Consider the following 27,941-nt stretch of genomic DNA (forward strand, 5'->3'; position numbering starts at 1 on the left):
CCTCTACCACCTCCATCTCCATCTCCGTCTCCTTCTCCTTCTCTTCCACGGTTCTTCTACACACTTCCTTCCAACCTCCTTCTTGAACATTTCTCCCAGTCTTCTATGTTTGCTTGACTTGAAACTACCATTGCTTATTATCATCATCACCACCACCACCACCACCAGCAACGTCATCATCATCATCATCATCATCGTTCATCTTTCTCTTCAACTTGCTTCCAGCTCTGTTGCAACTCTCTGACTGATCTTCCCCGCACAGGTCCCGCAAACTTCTCTTCCCTCCACCACCTTCTCCATCAATGCCACCAACGCCGCGGGCTCGGCTGGCATCCAGCTGGACTTGCAGGTAACGTTTCTCCTCCTCCCTTCCCTCTCCCTCTCCCTCTCTCCCTCTCCCTCCTCCCCCTCCCCCTCTCCCTCTCCCTCTCCCTCTCCCCTTTCGTCTCCTCCTCCCCTCCCCTCCCCTCCCTCCCCTCCTCTCCTCCTGCCTCTTGCTCTCATCCTATCCTGCCTTTCCCTCTCCTCTCTCTATTCCTCCTCTACCTTCAGTCTTTCTCCCCTCGATCAAGAGCGGATCTAAACTCTCGATCAGATTGTTTCTCATCCTGTCTCCTCCTCCCTCTCCTCCTCACCGTCCACCAGCCAAGACACTCGTCTCCTCTCCTCCACCTTCCACCACTTCGACCGTCATCGCAGAGGGTTTCTCAGCTTCAGTGACGTCGAACAAGCTCTGCAGCAGCTGGGTATGATGGTGGGCAGGGAGGAGCTGGAGGGGGTAAGAGACTACCCCCTCTCCTTCCTCTCTCCTCCGCATTTCTCCTCCCCCAGCTCCGGTCTCTCCCCCCCATCCGCTCCTCTACTCCTCTTGCTCTACCTGCTCCTTCTCTCTCCAGATGCGGTAGTGAAGGATGCAACAGGTTCTGCAGCTGCTGAGCAAGACGGCAGAGCACACGTTGGAGGAGGAAGAGTTTCTCTTCCTGGCCTCTGCTCTCACGGTCTGTCCCTTGATTCTCCTGCTGCCGATGACGCTGAACAAGGTCGAGAACCCTGAGCTGCTGATGAGGCCGGTGAGGAAGCGAAGGTGATGGAGGAGGAAGTGGTGGTGGTGATGGTGGAGAAACAGGAGGAAGTGGAGGAAGGAGGAGGAGGAGGAGGAGGAGGAGAAACAGGAGGAGGAGGAGGAGGAGGAGGAGGAGAAACAGGAGGAGGAGAAACAGGAGGAGGAGAAACAGGAGGAGGAGGAGGAGGTCAGGGTAATTTCGCTCAATCTTCATCATTCTACCGGCTCAATGCATACCTCTGGCTCCATCCTGTCTTTATTCCTTCTGACGTGCTCTAGACACTTTGTCTATCCGTCAGATATGTAGAGTTTCAATGTTAAATCCTTATCATTATCAAATGGTTTTTTCCTCCCCCTCCTCCTCATGCTCCTCCTCCTCCTCCTCCTCCTCCTACTCCTACTCCTAATCCTAATCCTCCTCCTACTACTACTACTACTTCACGTTCTATTCGACCTACTCATCTTCTCAACTTCTTTTCCTCGCTCTTTCTCTCTCACAGCAAGTGAAACTTGTTGTCGAGGTTCCTAGTACTCAGGATCTGCTCCACGTCAAACTTGGCGGAGCTGCTGAGAATGTCAAACAGCTGGAAGTTGAGCTAGGGGTGACCTGAAGGAGACGTTCTTGGAGCTCTGATCAGCTGGAGCCTGCCAGGGACGAAATTGATGAGGGGAAGGGGAGGGAGGGAGAGGTCAAGGGGATGAAGAGACTCTGGGGGAGGAAGAGAAGGGAAGAGGAAGAGAAAGAGGAGAGGAGGAGAGGAGGAGAGGAGGAAGGGGTGGAGCAAGGGGATGGAGGAAGGTTGGTAGAGATGTGCAGAGGTAGCAGCGGCGTTGTAAGCATGAGGACCTTGAAGGGCTTAAGAATTGGAGGAGTCGAGCGGGGACGAGGAAAGCTTTCTGCTCAAAATGTCATAAGAGGAGGAGGAGGACGAGGAGGACGAGGAGGAGGACGAGGAGCAGCAGCAGCAGCAGCAGCAGCAGCAGCAGGCAATGCTAGAAGAGGGATGGAGGAGTGAAATAAACTTTTCACCTGGCTCGAAGGAAGGTTGGGCACTAGCAGGCTGAGAAGTGACTGATGGGGAAGAGGAGCGAGTCTTGTTGAGCAGGAGCATGGAGACAGCAAAGATTCTTCGTTCTGACAGCCAAGAAGACCACCTGAGAAAGAGGTGAGAAAGAGAAGAAGTTGAGAGTGATCATACTTTCGGAGAGTGATCTGCAATGTTACAACATCTCTGTGCAGTATATTGTGGAGGACAAAGAAGTGAATCGATTTCAAGGTGACACGATGAGTCAAATCCTGAAGTAACGATCAGCAAGAGCAGCAGCAGCAGCAGCAGCAGCAGCAGCAGCAGCAGCAGCAGCAGCAGCAGCAGCAGCAGCAGCAGCAGCAGCAGCAGCAGCAGCAGCAGCAACAACAGCAACAACAACAACAAGGGCAGCAGCTGCAGCAGCAGCCGCAGCAGCAGCAGCAGCAACAACAACAAGGGCAGCAGCAACAACAACAAGGGCAGCAGCTGCAGCAGCAACAACAAGGGCAGCAGCAGCAGAAGCAGCGGACGCAATGACTACAGCATAATCATCGTCGTCGTCATCGTAACATCTCACTGCCATGACCTGCGAGGTGAAGCATCTGTCACACATGGGGAGTGAGGTCAAGCCTGCCGACGGCTGGTCGTTCTTCTTCGCATGTAAGGCGCTCACGTGCAGCCTGTACCCTTCCTCGACGTTCCTGCGAGGAGCTTGAGGACAGCAGGAGCCTCCCACATCTGATCCCCAGCTGACCTGCAGCTGGCGAACTTGACGCGCATGACATGGCTGGCCCAGAGGCTCGTGGCCGATCGGAGGGAGGAGCGACGAGCCTCGAGCTTGCGATCGAAGGAGGCGAAGGACCAGGAGGAGAAGCAACGGGTCAGCAGCCTCTTGGAGCACAAGGAGCTCAGCGAGGCTGCGCGGGCCTGGCAGTCATGTGACATGTCGATAAACTTCTTCCAGGAGGAGACGGAAAGTTTCTTGCAGTCCTGTGGGAGTAGAGGCGTCAGCTTTGACTAGTTCAGCACGTCAACTGACTTGATCTGCAAGTTCGAGGATGCGAACGAGGCTCCTGCGGAACTTTTTTCCTCTCCTTGACTTGTCTTGGTACAGGTTGAAGCTGCTCCTTGTGAGCGTGCGATCTCTGTGTCTTCGAGACATGTTCCATCGCTCCTTCTTTCTACTGGCGAGGTCTGACAAGCAGACCCACTGAGAGAAGCGTCGCTGCTTCAGGGCAATCGCGCGCCGTCGCTGGATGTTGTCAGCATGTAGAGGCAGCTGAATCTCATTGCTTCCTGCAATGATAGACTGAAGTTAAGCCTCCTCTGCCTCCCACCTCCTTCACCCTCCGCACCTGAGACCTTGGGAGCACAGAGAGACAGCCAGGCAGTCAAGATAAGGTGCAGCTGGTGCTTGCTGCTTGTCTCCGTCCTGCCCATAACCGTCGACCAGATGTCCTTGACGAACCTTGCGCGGTCAGACAGCGAGAGAAAACAAAACTTGACAAGCTTCCTCGAAGCTGCTTGTCTCATGCCCGTCACTTTACGTTCCATCATCGCCTTTCGCTCTCTTCGCTGCGTCCTTGCTCTGAACCCGTCCAACGCTCTCTCCAGCTCTCGCTTCATCCGATGCTCCACCATGATCTCAGCTTGTCGAGTTGCTCGTCTCCTCCACAGCACCAGCCTTGCCCACTGCAGGAAGGACTCCCTTGGAGAGGTGACGAGGAATGACTGGAGGATCTTTCGGACAGTCAATGACGTCAGTGAGCTGCTCTTCACCTCCTCCTTCCAAGTCTGCAAGCAGCTACGTCCGAGTTCCCTTCTCTTCTTTATCCTCATGCTGTTGGCAACGCGCCGGTTGCCGTCAACCTGCTCTCGGTGCGCGACGACGGCGCACTTGAACAAGCGGAACTGAAGCCTGGACGAAGAGATGGAGCAAGAAAGGTCTATACATCTCCTCACCCACTTGACTCGTTCTTCCCGCCTCCTCCACCCACTGAAACTTCTCGCTACCTCCACCTGCTCCCTCGCCTCCTCCCATCTCCTCAACAACACGCTTCGAGCACGCAGCAGCCCTCCCTCCACCTTCTCTGCTTCCCGGGAGATGGCAAGAGAGTCTTCTAGCTCCTTGGACATAAGCTCGATGTTCTGAGCTAGCCGTTTCCCCTCCATCTTCAACTGGAAGTTGTCGACATTGGCAGCATCGAGTAAAGCATTGAGCTTGTCGACATGAGTATTGAGAGATTTCTCCCTCTCTTTTCCATCTGCCACCCTCCTCTCAAGTCCTTCCACCTGCGATCTAAGATGTTCCAGGGACTCGTCGCTGATTTTCTTCAGATTTCTCATCTCGTACTCATGATTTGACTTCAACTGCTCGAGTGCTATCTTGTGATATCTGTCCAAGCTGTCTCCTTCGATCTCTGTTTGAACACATCTCTCCTCCATCTCTGCTGTCGTTTCCTCCTCCTCCTCTTCTGAGACTATCTGGAGGCTCGCACGAACATTGCAGAGAGCTGCTGTTTTCGTCTCATGCAACAGTGCTTCCAACTTGTTGTTCTTGTCTTCTAGCTCCTTCACTTTCGTCTCAAACTCATTCCTCTTCGTCTTTTGAAAGCTCAGCATCATGTCTTTGGTGCTCTCGTACAGCTTGATGGCCTCATTGGCCTGCTCTAGAGCTGATTGAAGCTCCTCGTACTGATGTTTCGCGCTCACCAGCTGAGCTCGAGTGGTGTTGAGCTCGTTCACGTCCTTGGAGTGAGCTTCTTTCATCTCCGTGATGAGTTTGAAGGATTCATCGATCTTGCGCTTGAAGTCAGCTGACTGCATTGTCTCCATTCTCAGCCTCTCATTCAGCACTCGGATGTCTGATCGCTGTCGCGAGATCTCATCCTGCAGCTCTTTCACTCGCCCCAACTCGGTCTGCATGTAGTGCATCTGCTGCATCGCCTGATCTTTCCAGGCAAGTAGGCGCTCGTTCGCCAGCAGCGTCTGATTCAGCTGATCATGCACGCGATCCTCCCTCCCTCCATCATGGGCTGTTGCTAGCACGACCGTTGGCTGCCTCCCATCCTCCATTCTGACGGAGCTCTGCCCCGAGCTCTGACTGCTTTCATTACTCTTGTACATGCGTGGAGACTCGATCTTTAGTAGCTTGTGGATCGCTCCCCATACCTTGGAGTCCTCGAGAGAACTCAGATTCAACTCCATCTCGATATTCCTGTGGGATGAATCTATCAACTTGTTTTGACTTTCTTTTGGCACTCTCCAGCTTCTTTCTTCTGCTTGCTTCTCCGCGTTCTCTTACTCCTCTTCCCTCCTCCTCCTCCTCTCCTACTGTCTCCTCCAACGTCGCTCTGTCTCTGTTTCGCCTACCATGCAAGCAGGACCGTCCGTGTACCCCCTCTAATTAACCTTTATAGAGCACCCTACCCCTGTGTATGATACATAGTTCGTCCTTAAGTAATGGGTGGAAGTGGATATAGATAGATAGGACCGGTGGTCATCAGTAGAGAGGCCCTGGCCTTTTGACAAGCCTTCAGGTCAACTTGAATGGATCAACTCTTCTACTAGTACCCCTCTGTGGTGACTACAAAACAGGGGTACACCCAATATGAGCAGTTATCGAGGATACGGTGCACGGTGTACCGTTTTAACTTAACTTTGAGTAAACTCTGTACCGTACTACGGTGCTCAGCGGCTGCCGCACTCAGTGCGGCAGCGGCAGCGGACCGTGTCACAGTGTGGCCGCCGGGCCTCGCCGGACTGAGTCCGAGGGCGGCCGCGCCCGGGGGCCGTACTAGGCAGTACCGTAGTACGCCGGGCGGGATTTGAATTTGAATTCACTGAATATGTAGGGCCGTAAGGTGGCGAGGAAGCTTGACCGTACGGTCCTGACACTGCCGCTGTGCGACGGTCGCGCATGATCGACAGGCCACTGACGGCGAGAAGAGAAAAGCCTGACAGCGAGAACCAAAACCCGGTGAGTCATGACCGGGCCTGCCTACTACTGTCCCTCAAACTTAACTGATACCGTACCTTCACTTAACTGCGCGCAGGACCATGCCCCCGCCACATGCGGCAGTGCGGCGTTGCCAGCGATGTCCCTGTAGCCATGCCGGGGCGAAGGAATGAGACGGCATGATAGTTATGAATGAGACGGCACTGAGTCAAGGCTTTTTACTCAACTAGTCTCACTACCGTGGGAATCTTTATATTGGCAAACTTATCGGATACTTTTTAAAGGTGACAGAGTTTTATAAGTTGCCTCAATTGGTCTATTTTCGGTATCGTCGCTACCGGTTCTAGTACCACATGAGTTTACTTATCAAATACTGTACCGTGATAACCGTAACTGCCCTGCCTCGTTATTACTCAAATAACGGTAACTGCCCGGCCCCCATACCTCACGGTCCTTAACTGACGTGACTCATGTCCTAGCAGTGCGGCTGGTACTACCGGTCCTTGCCCCAGCCAGTGCTGGTACATGTGACCGTGGGGGGCACTTGACTCCTCGGCGTGTGAACGGTAGGGGCCGGAGGAGTCATGGGCAGGCTAGATCACGACCCCCTCGTTAGGGGACCATGAGGACCTGGCCGATACCCACCCCCCCTGGTCCCCCCCAGGCCTCTTCATATATTGAAGCCTCACGCCGACTCCTTGCTTACCACTGCACGGTTGCTTGCTCACTGCCGCTCCTGCTACACTTGCTGAGCCTGACTCCCTCATCCTTCTCCTCTTCACGCATACCCCGCCAGCTCTTCAGCTTCCTCTCTCAGAGACATGCGACCCGGGGGACACAGCTTCTCTGTGGACAAAGTCAACGAGTGGCTACGCAAAGAGCAGCTCGCCAAGTCTCAGCGCATGAAAGAAGCTCATCGGCAGCAGCGTCTTCGGCACAAGCAGCAGCATGAAGCAAGGAAGGAGAAACTGAGCCAGGGAGACACTCCGGCGCGGCAGGAGGATGGGGGAAATGAGGCACAGCAGTGGTCGTCGACTCTCGAGGAAAGCGGCTTGGACTTCTCAGCGTTGTTCGACCTCGTGGGAAATCTTATTGCACGTGCAGGAGATCAGCTTAACGACATGCAGTCAGTGACGTCGAGCCAGAGCGACGCGGAGGACAAGAATGTCCACCAGTGGATGGCGCGGGAAGACCTGAAAGTCTCCTTGTCTCGGGTTGGAGACTTCTCAGAGGGTGTGAAGGTTGAGGAGATCCAGTTCCAAAGTGTTGACAAAAAGAAATACATCTTTTGAGTAGATGTGCAGAAGAATGTCACAATAAATCATCAGCTACCTCTTTTTGTAGATGCTGGTCACGCTCTAATCTCAATCTTGTTGGAATCCTTCCGCTCCTCCAGTACAAGCGCTTCACCGCTCTCAAGGATCTCTCACGGTCGACTTTTGTCTGGGCATGAAATATCGCTAGCCGTCCTTTGAGATGGGTCACCATCGGCGCCGAACCTCATCTATTATCGAATCATATTCACAACTCGAGGACCTAAAAAGGTTTCTTCATCCAGCCCTAAAGCCCTAAGAGTTCTTCCTCTGTCTCACACTTGTCGTCACTTCTGTTTGTTACTGACCCTTGCTCCACATTCGCTGTGCCCCACGAGTGAGGACTGTTCTGAGCGAGTGTAGGGCGGATCTGACAACGGGAGTTAAGTCTTTTAGTGATTATACATGTAGCTTGCTGTAAAGAAATCTTTACGATCTCACTCCCAAGTCACCTTGTCGCCAAATCATCTTTTGAAAGCCGATTCACTTCTTGCTCGTCATCAGATGCCTCAAAGCGAGGCGAGAAGCTATGGGGCTTCCACAGGCCAGCTCATGAGGAAACAAGAGCTCGACATCGCCTTGCGATCTTGCCATTCTCCTGCTGATTCGCTCTCGCTCTCGAGTAAGTAGAACAAGGTCGTCGTCTTTCAACTCCTGGGCAGTGAAGGAGAACACGAAGACTGATTTGAGTTGCTGCGTCTGATACGGCAGACTGTTCTCAGATTCAAGCTCCTCAATCTGATCTTCATGCTCGTTCTGAATTGCTGGGCACTCATCGTGTGAAACGTCTCGTGGCATCTCTTTGTGTTCTCCTTGCAAGGTCTTCATCGAAACAAGATGAAAGCAGACCAAGGCATATTCGAGAGAGCGTCGCAAACGAGCTTGCAACAAAATTGTGCTAGCCCTGAATGTCAAGAACTCTCTTCGGTCACGATACATTACGACAGTCTGTGCGATTCTTTCATAGCTGTTGTGACGTACTGTCATGTCGGATTGTTCGATGAGCTTAGAATATTCGCGAACAGACCAACTTCTTTGAAAACACGAACACAAACATGCCAGCGCCTCTAATCTCCTCTCCTTTTGCATCTGAACACAAATTCTTACAAGGCGAGCAGCGATGGTTTCATGAGACTGCAGCAGTCTACACCAATGTTTCCTTGCGTTCCGCGACACCAGATAAGGTCCCAAGATCTGCATTGCGTTGAACTCCGAGCGCTGCTTGAGCATCATCATATAACGTGAGATGATCGAATGGGAGGAACAGATTTGTTGGATAGAAGCGCACCCTCTCCTGCGTATTCGACTCTGAAGCTCGGTGCTGGCTGCTCTCAGCTTTCTGTACCTCCTCACTTCAACAAACGTCCGCAGCCAGCGAGGCAGATCTTGTCGCATGCTACTCCATTCCTTCTGCAAGCGACGTCGGAGGTATCCCTGCATGCAAGAGGCCGCACAATCCTTCACCTTGTGCTGCGTCGCCGCATCAAAACTGATCATCGCCAAGAAGCGACGAACGTGTCTCTGTGCAACCTTTGCTGCCTCTACCTGTATGGATAGCGCTCTTTGTCGCTTGTCCGTCTTCGCTCTCTGTTGCTTCATCCGATCATGCCTTATCCATCGGCACTCTTCTCTTCCGAGCATGCCTCTATACGTCCTTTGTACATCCAATGCTGCTTTTCGCACTCTCGCCTTTCCCCAGGAATCTGCCAACGACCTCAACCACAGATCAAGTTTGCTCCTCTGCCTTCCCCTGCTTTGCTGTATCCTTGCTGCCCGAGCAAAGTGCGATCGAGCTCCACACAGGTTGTCCGACTGCCTTGCGCGTATTCCGCTTTTGAGGAGGGCGATGACTCGTTCGCTGTTGGAGTCTTCACTCTCGTACCCGTCAGACAGCAAGTCTGTGGGCTCTCTCGCTGCTTCCAGACTACTCATCGCATCCTCCCCTCTCCCTCCACCATCGCCCGGACGCAGACTCGGCCTCTCCCTCCTCCTCGCGCTCCCCTTGACCCGGGTCAATGCCATGTTCCAACGGCTTGTGCAGGTTGAGCTAAATTGTTTAGTTATTTTTTATGACAGAAACATTGAGCTAGGTGCAGTATTAGTAAACCTGTTGAAAGTTTGTGGCCGCATGTCGTCGCAAGGGAGGGAGGGGAAGGCGCCAGGCAGCATGCTGCTGCTGCTGCTGCTGTCCTGCTCCGCTCCTCCTGCTCCCTTCGTGACCTCAGCATCTAGTGGACTGAGATTTGTCTCCTCCTCCTCCTCCCTTCATCTCCTTCCTGCAGTGTTGAAGCATACTGGTCGCATCACCCTAGAGCAAACTTTGAGGCTGCGAGGAGGGGACAGCAACGATTGCAATGAGTTTGGCGGGTATCAAGTGCTGAACAATGAGATGAGAGAGAGCTTCGATACAGTGATGAAGCGAAGGTTCGTGTTCATGCAGTCATTTCTCATCCATGGAGGTGGGAGCACCTGACGGCGCATGCGCCTTCTGATGTACATGGCAGGAGTTTCTGGGCTCTTCGATTACGGACCGATAGGTTGCTCCATCAAGAACAACATCGTCGACGCATGGAGAAAGTTCTTTGTGAGCTCTACCTCTCTGTCAGACAAGTCCGTGACTGTCGATGACGCGAAGGTGGTGAGCGATGGGATGCTCGAGGTCGCGTGTCCGTCAATCACCCCTCATCGAGTGCTGGAGGCGTCAGGGCATGTCAAGAGATTCACAGACCTGATGGTTAGAGACGAGACGAGCGGAGAATGTGAGAGGCTGTTCGCATGCGACCCCATGTGAACGGGTTGCAGGTTTCCGAGCGGACAAGCTGATCGAAGAGTTCTGCGATGTGGACCTGATGAAAGATGCAAAGCATTCGAATGAAACCAGACGGTAGATGCCAGGTTGTGTTGAAACATCGAAGTTAACGTGTCTTGGTTGGCAGTGAAATGATGATGAGTTTGAAAGCAAGAGCAGGCAGTATGACGATAGAGCAAGTTGAGGATGCGATATCAACTTTCAACATCACATCACTCAGCACTGGAGCAAAGCTCTCAAAGGTGAATGTCCTTGCAACTTGCCTCTCTTCTTGACACATTCCAGCCGTTGCCTTTCAATCTCATGTTCAAGAGCACCATCGGACCCTCGTCTGGGTCGTCTGTCTTCCTTCGACCGGAAACCGCACAGGTTGTCCGATAAGTTGAAATGACTTCGTAATGTCAACGATCAGTGAGCACGGAACTTGTTTCTATGTGACATGATGTTTTGGACACGTATGGTGTTGCAATGATAGTTCGTCACGACACGCGCTACCTTGAGCGTTGGAAATCTTGTTTTGATTACTAATTCATTCTTCTCTACAGGGAATCTTCACCAACTTCAAGAGACTTCTTGAGTTCAACGGCGGAAAGCTACCGATGACTATTGCTCAGATCGGAAAATCATTTAGAAACGAGATTGCGCCGAAGCAAGGTCTCGAGAAGAGAGCTACCTTCGTCTCTTGATTTCGTGATCCAGGGCTGCTAAGACAACGTGAGTTTGAAATGGCTGAGATCGAGCATTTCCTTGCCAACGGAGAAACCGGACATGTCGAGTTCTGCAAGGTGAGGGAGGCGGAGCACATAGATGGAAGCTGACGGGTAAAGCAGATGGCAGACGTGGAGGTCTGTCTTTTCTCTAGGACGGCGCAGGAGAGAGGAGAAGCTGAGAGTTGGACTACACTCGGGCAAGCAGTGGAGGATGGAATCATCGTCAACCAGGCATTCTCCTCCTCTTCCTCTTCCTCTTCCTCTTCCTCTTCCTCTTCCTCTTCCTCCTCATGGCTCTTGCAGGCTCTGGCCTACTTCCTTGGTAAGACGCAAAAGTTTCTCCGGCAATGTGGAATCAAGGCCATTCGATTCCGGTATGAGCGACAGGGCGTTCTCTGTTGGTCGTGTTTCCGTTGCTTGTGCTTTTCTTTCTTCTCCCTTTCGCTTCATTTCATCTGATCTGTTGAAATCTTCTCTCCCCTCCTCCCGTCCCTTGGCTCCTGCCCCTCCCTTCCTGTCACTTCCTCCCATTCTCCTCCATTCTTCTCAACTCCCCTCCCGACCCCTTGCGTTCATTCCGTGACCGTCAGTACTTTCTCGCTTGTTTGACTCTTGACTTGCAACGGTTGTGGACCTGATCTATTGCGTGTCAAACATGACACCTGCAATCTCTTTGTTTTCTTGCTTGTCAAACTTGACGACTCAAACCTCTACATTCACCTCATTACAGGCAGCACCGGGCAACAGAGATGGCGCATTACGCGCAAGACTGCTGGGACGCGGAGGTTCTCTGCTCCTACGGCTGGGTGGAGGTAGTGGGGCATGCAGATCGAGCGTGTTTCGACCTCCAGATGCACTCGGAGGCGACGGACGTGCCGCTCGTGGCGTGGGAGCAGCACCAGGAACCGCGCGAGAGACGAGTCGTGCAGGCCACGATTGACCGGTGCTGCAACCGCTGGAGGAGGAGACGGAGGAGGAGGAGGAGGAGGAGGAGGAGGAGGAGGAGGAGGTGGTGGTGGTCATGGTCATGGTAGTTGTGGTGGAGGAGGATGAGGAGGTGTTGGATGTGGAGGGATGTTGAAGGGGCGACAATGATAGAGTGAAAGAATAGGGGAAAGGAGGATGAGGAAAACAAAAGGAGAGCGAGTGTCTGACTGCGGTCTAGGGCTTTGATTGGCAAGGCGTTTCGAGCTCGCAGCAAGCTCGTGGTCGAGGCGCTTGAAAAGTTTGCAGAGAAGGAGGGGGAAGAGGCGCTTGCCTTTCAGAAGGGGAAGGAGGAAGGAGCACCAGAAGCGCTCAAGTTGCGAGTAGAAGAGGAGGAGCTCGAAATCCCAGCTGCATGCGTTTCCTTCAAAGAGACGATCGTTCGGTTTACCAGCTCATCCCCTCTTCTTTCATCCCTCCTCTCCTTTCCCCCCCCCCGTCTTCCTCCTCATCACTTCCCTTCAGCCCTTGTTGCTTGTCCCTGACGAGGCAGGCAGCGAGCATGGAGCCTTCTATTATCCCCGGGTCGTCGAGCCTTCCTTTGGACTTGACCGTTTGTTCTACTGTATACCAGCAAACCTCCTTTCTCCTCTCACCTCCCTCCTCCCCTGCTTCCTGCTCCCTGCCCCCTGCTCCTTCCTCTGCTTTTCTTATCTGCGCCCCTTCTTCTCTCCTCCTCTCTTCCTCTTCTCCTCCTCTCCACTTCTTCTCTACTCCACTTCTTTTCCGTTTCCTCTTTCTCGCCATCTGCTAAGCAGTCTCGTCCTATCCTTGCTCTCCTCCTCTTTGCGCTCCTCCCATTCTTTATATCCAGGTGTACTGATCGTCGTTCCCTTTCCCTTCAGGCTCCCTTGAGCATGCGTTCTACGTGCGAGGCAACGATCATGAGGTCCTTCTGCTTCATCTCCTTCTGCTGCTGCTCCTGCTGCTGCTCCTGCCTGTCAGCTCCTGCTCCTTCCCTTGAACATCCTCGCAGAGAACGGTGCTGGGTCTTCCTGTCTCCATCGCTCCCTTCCAGTGTTGCATGCTGGGGCTCTCTTCCAACGATCAGCTCATGCCAATAGTGTACGAGATACACGAGGAGATGAGGAAAATGGTCATACCCTTCCTTCCTACCTTCCTTCTTGCCTTCCTTCCTACCTTCCTTCTTGCCTTCCTTCCTTCCTGCCTTCTCCTACTTGCTTTTACCTCGTTCACTTTTGCAGGGCGTCAATTGCCGTCTTGATGACTCTGCTGCGAATATCGGCAAGCGATACGCTCGCATGGACGAGATTGGAGTTCCTTTTGCAGTGACGGTGATAGGAGGAGGAGGGGGAGGGAGTGGAGGAGGAGGAGGAGGGTCAACATGTGACATGGAGCAGGTCGACTTTCAGTCTTGTCAGGATGGAACTGTCACGGTGAGATGCTCGCTTCATGCCCCACTCCTCTCCCCTCTTCTCCAGCCTCCTTCACTCACCATGAGCAACTTCAGCTACGGGAGCGCGACAGCATGGAGCAGGTCAGGGTGCCCAAGGAGGAGGTTCCACAGCTTGTCCGCTCGCTGTGTGAGGCTCGAGAGTCTCCCGATGTCAGCTGGGCGGCAGCTAAGGAGCGGTACCCTAGCGTTTAGAGGGCTCAGCTCAAGTTCAGCTGGGGTATATTACAAGTTTGCTCTCCTAATCTTTCTTGGAAGGGGCCAGGCGGCTCCTCTTGCTCGCTGCCTCCTCTACTGCCAGCTGGTCGGACGCGAGGAGGAAGTTAAGCTCCGTCTCCTGAGGCTCCAACCAGCGACCTAAGCTCGACTTTGATCCGCTGACCTTCCACACTTGAAACGCTTCCTCAGGAAGATAGAGCCACTCGTCCTGCCGCCCTCGTCAGCCGCTTGTTCCTCTCTTATCCTTCTACTCTCTTTCTTTTCCTCCTCTCTCTTGTTTCCTCATCATCGCATCGCGCATCTCTCCCAGCCTCCCTGTCCTCACCTCTTCCCCGTCGTTCCAGCGGACGCGGTGCATGACCTTGACCACGCCGTTCTTGCTTCTGCTGTCTCCCTTGGAGGGGCTCGCGGCCATGGGGAACGGAACCTTGTAGCCCATTACCTGCTCCAGGTTGAGACGGTCTGCACAAGAAGCGCTCGAGCAAGCAGCGGGAGGGAGGGAGGGAGGGGGGAAGGGAGGGGAGGAGAGGGGACGCTTGTACCACGCAGGCATGCCATGCATAGGCCTTGATGTCCTCCGTCCATACGCACACGCGGAGCTTCCGACCCTTTGACGAGCGCAGGCGGAGGTTGACGATGTTGCGGAGCAGGGAGGCGACACGATCGCCAAGGAGGAGGACGGCGAGGTTAACAGACGCGGCACTGGTGCGGGAGGCGAGCAGCTGCCATGCGCTCCTCTCCTCCTCCTTGGACCACAGAGCGATCCCCTGCCATGCTCCAGTCACGCCCGCCAGCAGAAGCATCTCCGACTGGGCGACATCACCTGGTCATCGCAGTCGTCCGAGCCCTCGTCATCGCAAGAGTACTCGATGGTCCCCTGCTGTCCCGTTACCTCCTCTCGCCTCTGCCTCCTCCTCTCGCTTCCTCTTCCTGTTTCCTTCCTCTCCTCTCCCTCCCACCTGTAGGATCCCGCGAGCAAACTCGAGGCCCTCAGGCCTTCGACCTCCCGCTGGCTCAGCAGCATCCGCACTGCGATGAGACGAGGAGGAGGAGGAGGAGGAGGAGGAGGAGGAGACGTCATGAAGGAAGCTCTCCATCACAACCATCGCCTGTGGAAGATTAGAGTGTTTGCCAGCTCATGAGAAAGAAAGCATACATCAGCGACGGCACGGAGACTCTTCGCTTGCTTCAGCTTCTTCGCCCAATCTTGTCTCCTCTTCTGCCAGCTTGAGACAGAGCTAGCCATCGCTGACAGCTCGTTGTCCTCCTCCTCGTCCTCCTTGTCTTCCTCCTCCGGGTTCGGCTCAGCCACGTAACTCCACCTGCACCAGGCCTCCAGGTTGAGCAGATTCTCTCTGGCCATCTTCACTCCATCGTCCTCATCGCCAGGCCCCTGCCCCCTAATCAGTCCCTCCCTCCATCTCTCCTCCTCAGCCCCTCCCCTCTCTCCATCTCTCCTCACCTCGAACGCTGCTGCATTCGTGCTCAGCTGCTGCAGCTGCAGGAGACAGAGTGAGAGGGACGAGGAACTGAGGAGGGGCAGTACCACGTTCATGATTGGAGGAGAGGAGTCGGAAGACTTTGACAAGCGGTTGTAAGGAGCTCTGGCTGACACGTCTTTCACCTTAGTGGCTTTTGAGATCTGAGCAAAGTCCTGCGACTCATCAACATCAGCTCCATCATCATCATCTTCTCCTCCTCCTCCTCCTTCATCCCCATCATCGTCTTCTCCCTTGTCATCATCATCTCATGACCCCTCACTTCATCATCGTTATCTCCACCATCTCTTCTCCTCTTCACCTTCTGATAGCTCAGGAGGCTTCTCAGTCGCTTGAGCAGATTGTTCTCTTGCATCCCCCGCACGCTCAGCCAGCCCTGGTGGTGACGTCACACAATCTCAGCAGCGCCTGCAGCTCACCATGAGCGCGTCCAGCTCTTCCCCATAGGAGTAGCAGGTCCACCCTCCTCCCTTGGCCTCCCGCACCAGCACAACATCCGCAACTCCTTCAAGCTGCCAGTACACTCGCTGCAGGCGATCTTGTCCCAGACACTGCAGCAAATGAGAAGGTGAGAACGAAGACGGGGAGGGGGAGGATAGGAGAGAAGAGGGGAAGAGGGGAGGATGGTTAACAGTAGGGAAGGAGAAGGGGACGGGAGAACGAAGATGAAGGATTCGGAGGAAAGAGAAGGAGTCTGTCGCACCTCCCCTCGCACTTTGACTCGGTCCATATCCCTGTTAAACTCCACGTCTCGCTTGCGCTTGCGGTCCTCCAGCATCTTCATCTCGCTCTCTATCTCCGTCTCGCTCGGCAGTCGCTCGCTCCCGCTCCTCCGCGACAACCAAACTTCCTCTGCATCCCCACGTCAGTCTGAGGGAGCCAACAAATCCTCCACCCTCTAACCTGCTCGAGCTCGAGACTGTGCCACCTTCTGGTCCGTCGCTCCAGGATCCCCTCCTCCTCCTCCTCCAGCTGCCTCTGCCGCCTTAGCCTTCTTGGAACCCTCGGGCTTGTCTCCCTGTGACTCGCTGCTCCCTCCCGTTGCCTTGGCGCTCTTCTTCTCCAGCGCTGACTGCAGGTCAAGCTTGCGCTTCTTGTCAAGAGTGTCTGACTCCATCCTGCAAGACTGTGTGAGGGGGACAGGGGCGGGAAGGAGGGAGAGGGAGAAGAAGGAGAGAGAGAGAAGAAGGAGCTCACCTTGACTTGCGGATCTGATGCTGCGTCTCGAGGTTGAACTCGAGGACCTTGTGCATGCCCGGCGACGAGCAGGCTTCGTCGCACAGGAAGCGAAGAAGCTTAACCTGGGCGGGAACACGTCATGTACATGAGGACTCATCATGCGGAAACCTTGAGATCGAGCGGAAGCAAGCTGGGCTCCTGCTCAAGCAGAAGCTTGGCGCAGTCGGAGTACCAGGGCTCCGAGGCCTCTTGAGAGTCGGACAGACTAACGAGCAAGACGCTGAGAAGCGCCGGCCAAGTGATGTTGTTCAACAAGGACCAGAGCTGGGGGTGAAGGGACGCCAGTAAGCGCGTGGACGAGCTCGCGAGTTCTTCACGTACCGGGTAAGAGCCGGAGCCATCTTCCTTAGAGGAGAGGCAGACGTGCTTGACCATGCGGATGTCGCTCGCGTCTCCACGTTTCCCCTCTCTCTCCTCCTTCACTTCTTCGCTCCCCCGTGCCTGATCCATAGCGTCCAGTGCCGCGTTGGTTAGGCGCATGAAGACTTCATGCAGCTTCGAGTCCGTCCCCTCCTGCTCAGCACGGGCGTGACTTGCTGACCTCCCGCGGCTCTCGAGGGACCTGCAAGCTCTCGTACAGGAAGTCTGCGTCGATCTTCAGCCCGATCAGCTGCCGTCCGAACAAGCTCATGAAGCTAACGGCTGCAAGGACATCCTCGACCTGCTCCCTCACGTCAGCGTGAAGCTCAGCCCCCGCCAGTCCCGACTTGCTCCTCGCCGAAGAGCTGGCATGCGCGCGGCCGCGAGCCTGTCGGAGGCTTGATAAGCGTGTGGGGTTGGCCGGCTAGCTCGCCCTCCTCGATAAGAACCTGGAGGAAAATCAGCAGGCTAGGAATCAGAGGCTCTTGTACCTCAGCGTCCAGGATCGGTCGCTTTGCTTGCGCGTCTTTCTGCTTCTTCTGCTCTGTACGCTCGCGCTCTTTCTCTCTCTCTTCTTTCTTCTTTGCCTGTCAAGACCTTAACGCAGAGAAACTCTCACAAGGTCGGAACCTCCTCAGCTTTCTTGCGCAGCTGATCTTCTTTCCTCTGGTTCTCTCTCTCCTGAGCACAATCTTTGGTTGCTGATGAAACCCTGGCAAAACTCACCTTCTTCAGTCTTTCTCTTTCCTCCTTCTGCCTCTGCTTCAATTGCTGAAGCAGATATCTTAGTGATTGTATCAGATAACCAACACTCTTACTTCTCTGCGAAGTTTTTCTTCCATCGCAGCTTGCTTTTTCTGCCATGCATCCTGTCCGTTGCTGGACTTTTCTTTATTTCTCTTCTTCGGAATCACGGTCTTTGGGGCGCCTTTCTTGCCTTTGTCGCACGTGTGTGCACAGTGAGACCCATACGTGCAAGCTTTGCACTCCTTCCTGCCCGCCTCGTTCCCGTTGTCTGACTTCTCTGCCAGGTCTGCGTGTTTACCCTCGAGCTTCATCGCGCCCTTGTTCTGGTCTTCATCTTCGCAAGTCTTGACCCGCTGCTGACGCAAGTCAACAAGGAAAAGCAACACATTCGCTCGTCTCACGGCGAAGGCAGACGAGCTGCCGGAGTCCCTGAACAACTCAATCAGGGCGAGCTCACAGACGTGTATAGTATAGCAGCAGTCGCACAGGCGTGTACGAGAAAAAAAGAAGATTCAAAACATAGTCAGGGGCTTCACCTTGAGGCAGCCAAATCTCGGAGCGCCATTTCCTTGAGAGCCTGCAGTCTGTCAACAGGCTTGCTGAGGTGGAAGTTGTGCCGATGCTGAAGCAGCTCATCGTCGCGGGTCAACTCACTCTTGAAGGTCCGTCCTTCTGCCCCCTCCCATCAGCGCTACTGCATGCTCACCGAAAGCTGTAAACACCTGCAAGCAGGCGAGTATCAAATGCTGACGAGTTTGTCGCCATGAGCAGCGAAGATGAAGCTGGAAAAAAATCACAAGTCGGTCAAAGGCAGGACCGACACGGCAAGCACAGCTCATTACCAACGTCTCTCAGCTGATCGGACAACTTGTAAGAGCTGACCTCATTTTGTAACCGAACAGCGCCCAGCGGGTTTCTGTGAGCAAACATCACTTCCGCAGTTGCTGAAAGTGGCGGTAGAACAAGGGGAGGAGGTGGAGGAACTTAGAAGAAGGGGAAGAGGAGGTGGAGGAACTTAGAAGAAGGGGAAGAGGGGGTGGAGGAACTTAGAAGAAGGGGAAGAGGAGGTGGAGGAACTCACGAGAACATGGTCATTGGGTTTATGCTCTTGTAGTAGTCAAACGGCAGGGAGGTCTTGGGGTCGCCTGGACCAGAGGAGGTAAGTCATGCAGCACAAACAACATCCATCGCCACCTCGCATGAAGAGGTTAGACGAGCTTGTCCTCTGCTAAGAGCCGTCAGACCTCAGCAGCCACACCGTTATGATTGCAGTCACCGGATCAAAGAATGTGTTGGAGTAGTAGTTCATAAGTCCGTTGGGGCACCCTTGATTCATCTCCATGTTCATGCTCTGGGTTACAGCTGTTCTGGCCCAGGGCTGGTCGTTGCCTCCTGACAGCCTCTCTGTCAAAGGATCTCAAGGAGAATCAGGCTCACCATTGAGCATGGACGTGATGTGCATGCTCTTGTCGGGCTTGCTGCATGTGAAGGCGCCTTCTTTGCTGGGGTCAAGAGACGGAAGAGAATCTTGCGAACGTCCGACAGACATGTCCGAGCTCTTCATGCAACGCGATCGCTCAACCTTGAATCTGGTCTAGTGATAGTATACCGCTGCCGTCAAATATCCTTCATTACCAGCAGGATGTTGTTTCATCCTATCGCCTCTCGTTGCGAGCTCCAAAAGACATGGTGTGAAACATGTAATGAGCCGAAACCATCTGAAACAAAAATTCATTCATGAAAAGTTGAACGTAGTGAGGAATGTATACAGAGAAGCTAACGTCTGCTCTTCAATTTCTTTCCTCCCTCCCTTCCTGTCAGCTTGTAGGGTTGCTCTAAGTAATATCGCTCCTGTAAACCCCACCTTCCGATTTTCCATTGAATGCCAACTGGCCTACCGTGACATATGAAAATCCATGCTGTGTGCATTGTTCCATCAATCCTCGTTGCCTGCCTGCCTGCCTGCCTGCCTGCCTGCCTGCCTGCCTGCCTGCCTGCCTGACTGACTGACTGACTGACTGACTGACTGACTGACTGCGTCCGATACATGCATTTCCTTTTCGTAGTTTCTAATTGATGCCCGAGACACAGCTAATAGAAGTTTGAAATCTTCTACAGCTCATGTCTTCAACATGTCTTCGATATGTTTTCATCTTGCTTTGGTCTCTTCCTTTGACTGGCTCACCACTCTTGCTCCCCATTCCCCCCTCCCCCTCTTTCGCCATCTTTTTTGTTTTTTTAAATTTTTTTAAACCACTACCCATTGCTGCTCTGTTGTGTACAACCACCACCCCACTACCCCACTACCCCACCGAATTACTAACATCTACCCCTACGATCACTACCCACCTCAGGCTGGTCGGCGCCGCTAGTCACCCGGGCGGCCCCTCCAACTCCCTCCAGCACGGTCAAGATGCCAGTGGCGGCCCAGCGTTGAAAGAGTCTGGTACGAGAACTTCGGAAAACCGGTGGCATCACAAGTGTGATACTGAGAGAAACTTGACCATCATCATGATAAGAGAAAACCATCATCACGATAAGAGAAACTTGACCGTACCATCCGATGATCATCATGACTCGATGATAAGAGAACTTCCGGAAACCATCATCATGATAAGAGAAACTTGACCATCATCATGATAAGGGAAAACCATCATACCATGCCATCATCATGTCGGATGAAAGTCACAACTTGGCAATGAATTTCCAGTCACGGTCACCCGGTCCCGCACCCGGCGTCACCGCAAGTTGCCCGGCGCTCCGTACTGAGCAAGAGGCCGGGCGGTGCCGCCGAGTAGGCGGCCGCTGAGAGATGCCGGGTCACCGGGCAGGGAGCCGGGGCGGGCGCGCTTTGAGGCAGTGAGCAATTCGCACAGGCCCCTCGGAACGTGGACAGCAGTGACTCCGCCACCGATGGTTAGACATCGAAGAATCAACCATGTCCGGACCAACTAGAGAGGAAGGGGGAAAAGGCGGGCTAGGGACCTAGACTCAGATTATTTCTCCGGGGTTCCGAAGTTGAAGCAAAGATGTTTTTAGCGAAAGCAATATGTCAAAATCAAGCGATGCAACGGTGCGAATCTAGAGGGGATTGCGATCGCAGAAAGCTCTCGGATGTTCATCCAACGAGTTCTGCATCATGCCTTTGGACTCCCTTACATAGAATCAGGGGCCTCGCAGTTGTCGTAGCTGATTCCGGAGGTGGACTCGGTGTCAGGAGGGTTCCAGACCTGCAGTGACACATTATCGATCAGCGAACTGAGGAGTGAGTAGCAACGCTCTCACATCTCCTGCAGCTGAGTTGTCAGGCATGTCGAGGTATGGTCCCAGCGCCTTGAAGCCGTTGCCCTTGAAGAAGGAAACATCGGGATGAAGATAATAGAGCATGGGGGACTCTGCAGGGATGGCGAACAGCTGAGAAACAAACGATCAGGATTGTGATAAAAAAATTATATGATGCCTCATCATCATAGAATGAAATCATCCATGAACGAAAAGGACGTACTGGGGCTTTTATAAATGCCCGTCTCAATACGGAGACATTCCTCAATTTTCAATTTGTATGACACGATCAGCACATTCACATAGAACAAAATTCATTTCCCTGCCCGGTATTCTTGTCCAGGGTCGTTCATATAGGAAGTCATAATTTTACCAAATGTCATGCCTGATCGTTGGTCTCTTCTATTCAAGATAACATTTTACACAACACTATGCTATTGTGTGTACTCTAAAACATAGAATACATTCGCGTTAAACAAATCATCAATTAATTGTATCTATTCAATTTGAAGCTGCCACATCATCAACACCTTTATACCTGCACAGGCAAGCATCTGACAATCATCATCATCGACCTCTGGGAGTCTTTTTTTAGTATCGACCGTTCCAATCAAAACACACGACATGCTCAATAAGTTATGCACACAGTTTATCACATGAGAAACACACATCATAGTAAAAAGACACGTCACATGCACTTCATGTGATACATGCATAGTTTTGCTATCGCTCAAGCCGTGTCATGGCGCAGAGATTCTTGCTGTGTCGCATCGTTTGCTTTCTGCTGCACTCACCATGATTCAGATGTCTCTTCGACAGCGCCTCGCACCCCACCCCCTCCTGCAAAACTACCCCCTCGCACAACCTTGCACCACCCTACCTGAAACGATCATCTTCCCATCCAGTGTACCCCCGAACGGGAACTACAAAGTACCGGTAAGATCCCAGGCCTCCCGTGATTGCACAGTACCTGAAGTTTTAGGCAATTCTTAGATCCGCGGCGGGCCGGGCTCGGCGGGCCGGCAGACCGGGAGAAGTCGAGGCAGGTTACTGAACTTTGATAAGTAAAAGAAGTGGGGGTGAGAGGCGCATGATGATGCACGGAAAGAAAGATACCTGACAGCAGGAGCAGGAGCAGGAGCAGGAGCAGGAGCAGGAGCAGGAGCAGGAGCAGGAGCAGGAGCAGGAGCAGGAGCAGGAGCAGGATTCCAGAGTGAAGACACCTGAGAGGATAAGATCAAAGTGAACCAGTAAACGTTTAATACAGCAAAGAGCAGGAAGCAGCGAAGGTTGGACAGTGAGTTGAAGCTGGGGACAGCATCTACTAGTGAACAAGATGAACCCGACCAACTTTGAGCTGGCTGAAGGGTTGATCTCTTCGCGATACATCAAGCAGGCCCTTGAGGCTAGAAACAAGAGGGACAACCTGGTGAAGTCCCTGCTTTCACAGCGAAGAATGCCAGAGGACGGGTGGGATGATCAGCAGATCGTGTTCTTCCTGCAGAACCTCTCAGCCATGGACTCCAATAACTTCGTAGACAACATCGGCGTGGGAGAGCGTGAAGGCCGAATCTTTAACCGACTCGTGTCGGAAAGATACTACGGCATGAGCCACGGGGTGGGGAGGAGCGGCGACCTCACTGCCGAACAACCGAAGGCGGCAGGTTCCTCTCTGCTGGGCAAGCTCGCCAATCTCATGGTCATGGATGCTCTAAAGATAGCGGGCATGCACAACGTGAGCTCCTGCGCCGTCCTGCCTGTTGCAACCGGTATGGCCATTACCTTGTCTCTCATGGGAATCTCTTCAGCCCGTCCTGGAGCGAAGAAAGTGATCTGGCCGCGGGTGGATCAGAAGACTTGCCTCAAGTCTCTCCTAGCCATGGGCCTGACCCCCATCATCATCGAGAACATGCTGGAAGGCGACGAAGTGGTGGCTGACATGAATGCCATCGAGCAGGCCATCATCGAGCATGGACCCGACAACATCCTGACTGTGATTGCCACGACCTCTTGCTTTGCTCCGCGTCGTCCAGAGAGGATTGTTGCCATCGCCGAGCTGTGCAAGAAGCATGAGGTGCCTCTGCTTGTCAACAACGCGTACGGATGTCAGAGTCGAGTCAACATGAAGAGCATCGCGTCAGCATGTCAGCGAGGACGAATCGATGGAATAGTGCAGAGCACAGACAAAAACTTCATGGTACCGGTGGGAGGAGCTATCCTCGCGACGGTGAACAGAAACGACGACCTCGTGAAGGCAGTTGCCTCTCTCTATCCCGGGAGAGCTTCTTGCTCTGCCGTCCAAGACCTCTTCATCACGCTCTTGTCCATGGGACGCAGGGGATACCAGAAGCTCTTGGAGGAAAGGGAGGAGATGCTCGCGTACATGTTCTCGAAGGTCGGAGAAGTTGCGCAGCAGCATGGTGAGAGGATGTTGAACACTTCTGGCAACGGAATTTCGCTCGCCATGACGCTTGACTCCTATGTCGCCATGGTGGGGAAACCAGGCGTGAGTCAGCTTGGCAGCATGCTATTTGCGAGGTCATGCTCAGGTACACGGGTGGTGACGTGCGTGAAAGAAGAACGAGTCGGGGGGATAGCGTTTCAAGGGTACGGCGCGCACATGAGCAACTATCCTTGCGCTTACCTCTCCTTCGCGTGCGCGATTGGCATCCAAAAGGAGGAGGTCGACCTGTTTGCAGAGCGTCTTGGCAAAACTCTAAAGGAGTTCCGTAAGAAATGCGAGAAGAAAGAGGGAGGAAAGGAGGAGAAGCAGGAGTGATAAGATTGGTTGAATCATTCAAGTTCCGAAAAATCTCTTCAAGAGGTCAACCACTTACCCTCCTCTAAACCCCCCCCCCCCCTCCTCCCCCCTCAACCTCCTAGCTCTCTCCTATGCCCATCTCACGGAAAAATTACTGCGGCATGTTGAGCTTGCGCTTGAAGAATTTGATGATGTTGACGATCCCATCGCCCTGCATTTGTTGTCATGGGAGCCAACAGGCATAGAGAGTGAAGAGTATTGGTAGTGAAGGAGTCACAACAGGTGATATGAAGAAGAGAAAACGGACGAGGACAGCGAAGGTGACAAAAAGCAAGAGAAATAATATACCTCTCCCTTAGGAGTCTCGGCAAGACCATGTGTGTGTTTGTCATACCACAACCTGCTGCCGTGTGACTTGAAGTCTCCACTTTCTCTTCCTCCCCTCAACTTCCCCCTACCACTGCTCCACTAACATGTTTGTCTCCTGCCACCGACCTCAAATTGTACTATCCTCGCTACCACGGGCACCTCATCGTCTGTCTTACATTTCCACGTCTGCTCCTCGCTCCTTCAGCGCAAAATAATACTCCTTGCTCTGAAACGGCGGAACCTGCGCATTGCTTACCCCCGCCAGCACATGCTGCACACGCGCATCATCCTTACCCTTCGATCATCTCCTCCCACGAGCAGCAGCACGGGACCAGACACGTTGGAAACATGCGCCATCGGCGACATGCTGAAGGCCTTGGACTGCATTACACTCAATTTTCAGTCTCTTTCACTCATACCACTCGTGCTTTCCTCTCGTGTTCTCCTCATTGTCCCTCCTCCAACTTGTCTGCATGCATGCTAACTCCTACAGTACTCACGTATTGCTCAGCACTTGGTTGGGCGAAGCACGCCTCCATGCCGATCTCTGTGTAGCACCTGTCCTGCTGTCAGTACAAGAATTCTCCTTGCCCCTGGTCCATGCCCGCGCGTCCACACTCGTCGCCTCCTCTCCCTGTCCTTCCTCAAATTCACTCTACCCATCTCTCTTTCGGATTGGTAATGAAATTTGTTTTCTCCTCCACCTCCTCGTTTCTGTGATTCGACTCTCTCACTTCCTGCCACCCCTTCCCTTTTGTGCTCTTCCTTGCTGTATTTTCCTCTCCTCTCACTCGTTGCTTTGCCTCTTACCAGTCTGGGATGTCGGTAGCTCCGAACATGGTGGCAACATTCGTTACAGGATTTCTGACAGCCGCAGCTTTGAACATTGAAGGAAACCTGTCGAAGAGTGAGACACGCCGAAAAAGAGGAACGAGGATATGATTGAGCTTAATCACATCTGATGTTATCACTAGGACGCTCAGTATCGATCATACTCACTGTGCCAGCAGGTGCAGCGACAAGAATCCCCCGTGCGATCCGCCGCAAACCACGACCTGAAGAGGAAGGTGAGGAAGTAAAGAGTGAAGTAACGCCTCACTCGGTCCCGATCAAGATGTGGATATCGCCGCAGGACCTGCATGCGTGGTGAGGCTCAGCCTTGCCACCTGGTTCCAGCTACCTCCTCAGTCGCATGAAGCATGTCGTCCACGTCCTGTCTGTTGTGATGGTCAGAAGTGACCTCTCTCTTTGACGAAGCATCTTTACCTGCCAATCTTCCCGCACAATGACTCAATGTGATCTTGACCGTAACTGAAGGTTACAGGAGATCGATAGAAAAGCATAGATGTTAAAAGCGCAACACATTCAAGGTTGGTTCTCACCCTGATGATCCTCTGTAGTTGACACTCAAGACCGCAAATCCCTCCAAAGCCCAGAACAAAAGCCTAAGTCAAGTATCAATGCTCCGGTTCCTCTTGCCCTAGCTCACTCCTTTTCTCTCCTCCCAGCTCCCTGCCTCCCTCCCCTCTCCTCCTCTTTCGTTGGGCTTACGAGGGATAGAAGTCTTGCACGGCGTTTACGTGTGGGCCACCGTGAGGAAAGACAATGAGAGGTGTCTTGCTGTCGGAGAGAGGATAGTTGGAGTTGCTCTGCTGGGAGATGAGAGAGCTTTGCGAGGATTTTCAACATCGTCACCTTATTTAGATTCTCAATGTCAACGAAGATTGACTCGTAAAAACCTGATGACATGTCAATATTTAGTGTCGCTCCTCCTTCGGTATGTTTGTGATGCACGTTCCCGTTTACTGTCTTTTCTCTTTCGTTCCTCACGTGACCCACATCTTCCTCCCTTACCCTCCATCCCGTCTGTCTGCGGGGCTTGCATCGCAATCAGCTCCCACTGACACGCTCAACGTCATTCCACGAGGACATGCTTGATCGCACACCTTGATTGTGCTGATGTTAGAGGCGTAAGGAGAAGCCCCGCTGCTGATCTGCCAATGTTTGCAATCTTGAGAGCGATCGTCAGCTTGGAACTTGATCAAAAACGCTTGGTGAGGCCTACAAGCCTCGTCAGTAGAGAATCCCAAAGCCAATCGGTTCTTGACCTTGAAATAGACCCATGAGCGGCCAGAATGAAATCATTCCGCATGTCAAGAAACGTCCAGGAGCCTATCTCATCGCAGTCGTTGCCGATCTTAATCTTCTTCACACCCTGCGAAAACATCACAAGCAGAGGCGAAGGGGAAATCTTGACCTCTGTTCCCGACGCTTCAGTGTCGATTGACAGCAGGACTCTACGCGACTTCCATTCTGCAGGTGAAGAGAGAGCATGTCAGGAATAAACATCCCTGAAAAGAGCTTTACCGCTTTGAAGGATCAGATGTCGCGAGTCACTTGCCCACACCCTCCGCAAGCTTGTCAGGCCATGATCAGAAACTTCACGAGCTGCTACCGAGAAGGAAGTTGTTCAACAGGCAGGAAAAGTCCGGGAAATTCATCAACGGAGTTGGGAAGGCCAACAATGCCGACGACAATTCTTCGCTCAAGTTGTCCCGCTCCCTCTGGAGGCCATCGAGCAACCAACACCGACGAGCTCGAGTAGTGAGCTGAGCTTCTTGCTGCATTCATATACATCATCTTCTTTCCATCGTCACTGAACCTCGGGCTGTTCCAATGGTCAGTTGCTTCCATCTCATCCGTTTCAAAACCGTTTGCAGCCCTAAACCCTAAACCCTATGACACCCCAACCTCCATTCTCAGATCATCCATTGCAATCTGAGTTGACCTCTGCCCTTCTAATTCTTTCAATCACATTGCTCCCCAAGATTTCGCGCTCAAATCCTCTCCCTGTCCTCCGACTTCTCACCTTCGAGCTGCCCAGTCTTCGTCGCCCGTCAACCATCTCACTGGATTTCTCGAGCTCGCCGGCGTCGTGCTGGAAGTTCGCTGCCCTTGCGGAGCTCCTCGCGTAGCTTCGGAAGAGAAGAATGGAGCTATGGCCAGGCCGATCTTCGACTTCCGTGTGTTGTAGAAACGAAGCCCAAGCCGCCTTGGAGTTGTCTAAAGGGAGAACATGAGCTGAGGGTACAGGAGAACGCAGAGTACGAGATGGAGATGAAAGGATTCAAGGTGTTTCAGAGAGATATAGCGAAACAAGAATGCGATGGAAGAGAAATGAGCACCTGAAACCCAACGAAAACAATGCCAGTAGAGTCAGGAGTCCAAACGGCTTGACCAGCTGCGAAGTCAGCCGGGATGCCGTCGACAGGTTTGACCTGTGAGAAGCGAAGTCTTAGATCTGAGGAAAAACAGAGAGGAAGCATGCCTCTTCACTAGCAATGTGCAGGACAAAGAGACGGGCCTTGCTCTTACCCACTGACAGCTCCCCCCAGTCATCCTCGAACACAAACTCTCTTCCTCTCCCATTGTCCTCTCCGTTGCCTCCTTGCTTCGCAGGAAAGAAGGAGGAGCTTTTGGCTTTTTTCTCCTCAGCCGCGTACAGAAGCATGGTCTCCTCCTTATTCCACGACAGACATGCGAAACTGTCGGCGACGTTGATAGGGCCATGCAGCTCACCGTAGGAGGACACGGAGAGCAAGAGGGCGTGTCGGTCCCATATCTCGATGCTCTGCTCCTTGACCCCCTTCACGTCTCGCACCCTGACCATCGCGACTAGCTTGCCGGAGGGCGAGACTGACATGCTCAAAACATCTCGCAGATCCGTTGGGAAAGCATCACAAGAGTAGGTAACCGGAGACGAGGACGAAGGGGAGGAAGGAGGCGAATATGAGGGAAGAAAGGTAGCGAGATGAGATCTCTGCTCGTCATTCTTCATATCCTTTTGGTTTCTCCTCATCATGATGGTGGGAAATTCGTTTCCATCTGAGATCAGATAACCACCTGTAATGCTTGGGATCGAGACAAGGTTGGAGTACAGCTTCTCTGACGGCATCTTGTCAGCCATGGAAATGCGCTGGAATGTTGAGTGCCGTCTGCAAGATGCGCGACAAGACACCCGTGACGAAAACGTTCGGAGAGTGGCAGGAGACGGAGGATGAAATCCTTGCACTGAGAAGATCCCAATGCCTAGGAGCAGAACTTTCCGAACAGTCAAGGAGTTGGAAATCCTCAGATCGATGCTGCAATCAACGCTTTCAATCAGGGCATGAGATCAGAAACAAAC

General features: G+C 53.2%; 7 protein-coding genes across 9 annotated transcripts; 3 read left to right on the forward strand and 4 right to left on the reverse strand.

The window, feature by feature from the left end:
* Nucleotides 1-2,353: 2,353 nt before the first annotated feature.
* GUITHDRAFT_119786 (hypothetical protein) lies at nt 2,354-5,298 on the reverse strand (the record flags this gene model as incomplete). Its single annotated transcript, XM_005820968.1, has 4 exons — nt 2,354-2,792; nt 2,846-3,081; nt 3,131-3,387; nt 3,438-5,298. 4 exons carry the CDS (start codon nt 5,296-5,298, stop codon nt 2,354-2,356), a joined length of 2,793 nt encoding a protein of 930 aa, XP_005821025.1.
* Nucleotides 5,299-6,749: 1,451 nt separating this feature from the next.
* GUITHDRAFT_155855 (hypothetical protein) lies at nt 6,750-7,418 on the forward strand. Its single transcript, XM_005820969.1, has one exon. The coding sequence runs from the start codon at nt 6,871-6,873 to the stop codon at nt 7,339-7,341; it is 471 nt and encodes a 156-aa protein (XP_005821026.1). The 5' UTR covers nt 6,750-6,870; the 3' UTR covers nt 7,342-7,418.
* A 427-nt stretch (nt 7,419-7,845) lies between these two features.
* On the reverse strand, nt 7,846-9,384 carry GUITHDRAFT_147505 (hypothetical protein; the record flags this gene model as incomplete). The annotated part of the gene is made up of 1 exon (XM_005820970.1): nt 7,846-9,384. One exon carries the CDS (start codon nt 9,382-9,384, stop codon nt 7,846-7,848), a length of 1,539 nt encoding a protein of 512 aa, XP_005821027.1.
* Nucleotides 9,385-9,487: 103 nt separating this feature from the next.
* Nucleotides 9,488-13,521, forward strand: GUITHDRAFT_176074 (the record flags this gene model as incomplete). Of its 3 annotated transcripts, none has more annotated exons than XM_005820978.1 (18): nt 9,488-9,821; nt 9,867-9,946; nt 9,998-10,121; nt 10,165-10,246; nt 10,299-10,413; nt 10,457-10,540; nt 10,717-10,825; nt 10,871-10,956; nt 11,002-11,112; nt 11,185-11,255; nt 11,612-11,824; nt 12,047-12,250; nt 12,363-12,430; nt 12,711-12,754; nt 12,842-12,961; nt 13,071-13,160; nt 13,227-13,262; nt 13,337-13,521. In XM_005820978.1, the coding sequence occupies 18 exons, from the start codon at nt 9,491-9,493 to the stop codon at nt 13,472-13,474; spliced, it is 2,106 nt and encodes a 701-aa protein (XP_005821035.1). In that variant the 3' UTR covers nt 13,475-13,521. The 3 variants fall into 3 exon arrangements, with proteins under 3 accessions (XP_005821035.1, XP_005821036.1, XP_005821037.1); XM_005820979.1 differs by having other exon boundaries at nt 9,530-9,821; nt 11,002-11,103; XM_005820980.1 differs by having other exon boundaries at nt 9,752-9,821; nt 10,326-10,413; nt 12,047-12,224; nt 12,355-12,430.
* Nucleotides 13,521-18,907, reverse strand: GUITHDRAFT_119790 (hypothetical protein; the record flags this gene model as incomplete). The annotated part of the gene is made up of 28 exons (XM_005820971.1): nt 13,521-13,706; nt 13,824-13,940; nt 14,041-14,265; nt 14,322-14,375; nt 14,458-14,607; nt 14,655-14,891; nt 14,961-14,996; nt 15,045-15,152; nt 15,299-15,373; nt 15,417-15,548; nt 15,701-15,849; nt 15,901-16,115; nt 16,195-16,298; nt 16,345-16,500; nt 16,558-16,749; nt 16,799-16,897; nt 17,088-17,183; nt 17,227-17,277; nt 17,323-17,367; nt 17,415-17,696; nt 17,745-17,772; nt 17,880-18,015; nt 18,066-18,125; nt 18,186-18,259; nt 18,425-18,488; nt 18,538-18,568; nt 18,620-18,735; nt 18,781-18,907. The coding sequence occupies 28 exons, from the start codon at nt 18,905-18,907 to the stop codon at nt 13,521-13,523; spliced, it is 3,345 nt and encodes a 1,114-aa protein (XP_005821028.1).
* A 3,054-nt stretch (nt 18,908-21,961) lies between these two features.
* Nucleotides 21,962-23,404, forward strand: GUITHDRAFT_147508 (hypothetical protein; the record flags this gene model as incomplete). The annotated part of the gene is made up of 1 exon (XM_005820972.1): nt 21,962-23,404. One exon carries the CDS (start codon nt 21,962-21,964, stop codon nt 23,402-23,404), a length of 1,443 nt encoding a protein of 480 aa, XP_005821029.1.
* A 133-nt stretch (nt 23,405-23,537) lies between these two features.
* On the reverse strand, nt 23,538-27,722 carry GUITHDRAFT_119792 (hypothetical protein; the record flags this gene model as incomplete). Its single annotated transcript, XM_005820973.1, has 22 exons — nt 23,538-23,597; nt 23,735-23,786; nt 23,932-23,996; nt 24,050-24,136; nt 24,256-24,313; nt 24,566-24,652; nt 24,755-24,810; nt 24,855-24,890; nt 24,936-24,972; nt 25,022-25,066; nt 25,138-25,200; nt 25,307-25,404; nt 25,451-25,494; nt 25,610-25,655; nt 25,702-25,816; nt 25,876-25,970; nt 26,013-26,068; nt 26,123-26,172; nt 26,211-26,423; nt 26,625-26,818; nt 26,941-27,056; nt 27,131-27,722. The coding sequence occupies 22 exons, from the start codon at nt 27,720-27,722 to the stop codon at nt 23,538-23,540; spliced, it is 2,265 nt and encodes a 754-aa protein (XP_005821030.1).
* Nucleotides 27,723-27,941: the final 219 nt, after the last annotated feature.

Source organism: Guillardia theta (genome assembly GCF_000315625.1).
Source record: "Guillardia theta CCMP2712 unplaced genomic scaffold GUITHscaffold_157, whole genome shotgun sequence".
NCBI classification, from domain to species: domain Eukaryota; class Cryptophyceae; order Pyrenomonadales; family Geminigeraceae; genus Guillardia; species Guillardia theta.

Bases quoted from the DNA above. Each gene is read 5' to 3' on its own strand.
- GUITHDRAFT_155855 (XM_005820969.1), top strand. From the start codon at position 6,871: ATGCGACCCGGGGGACACAGCTTCTCTGTGGACAAAGTCAACGAGTGG.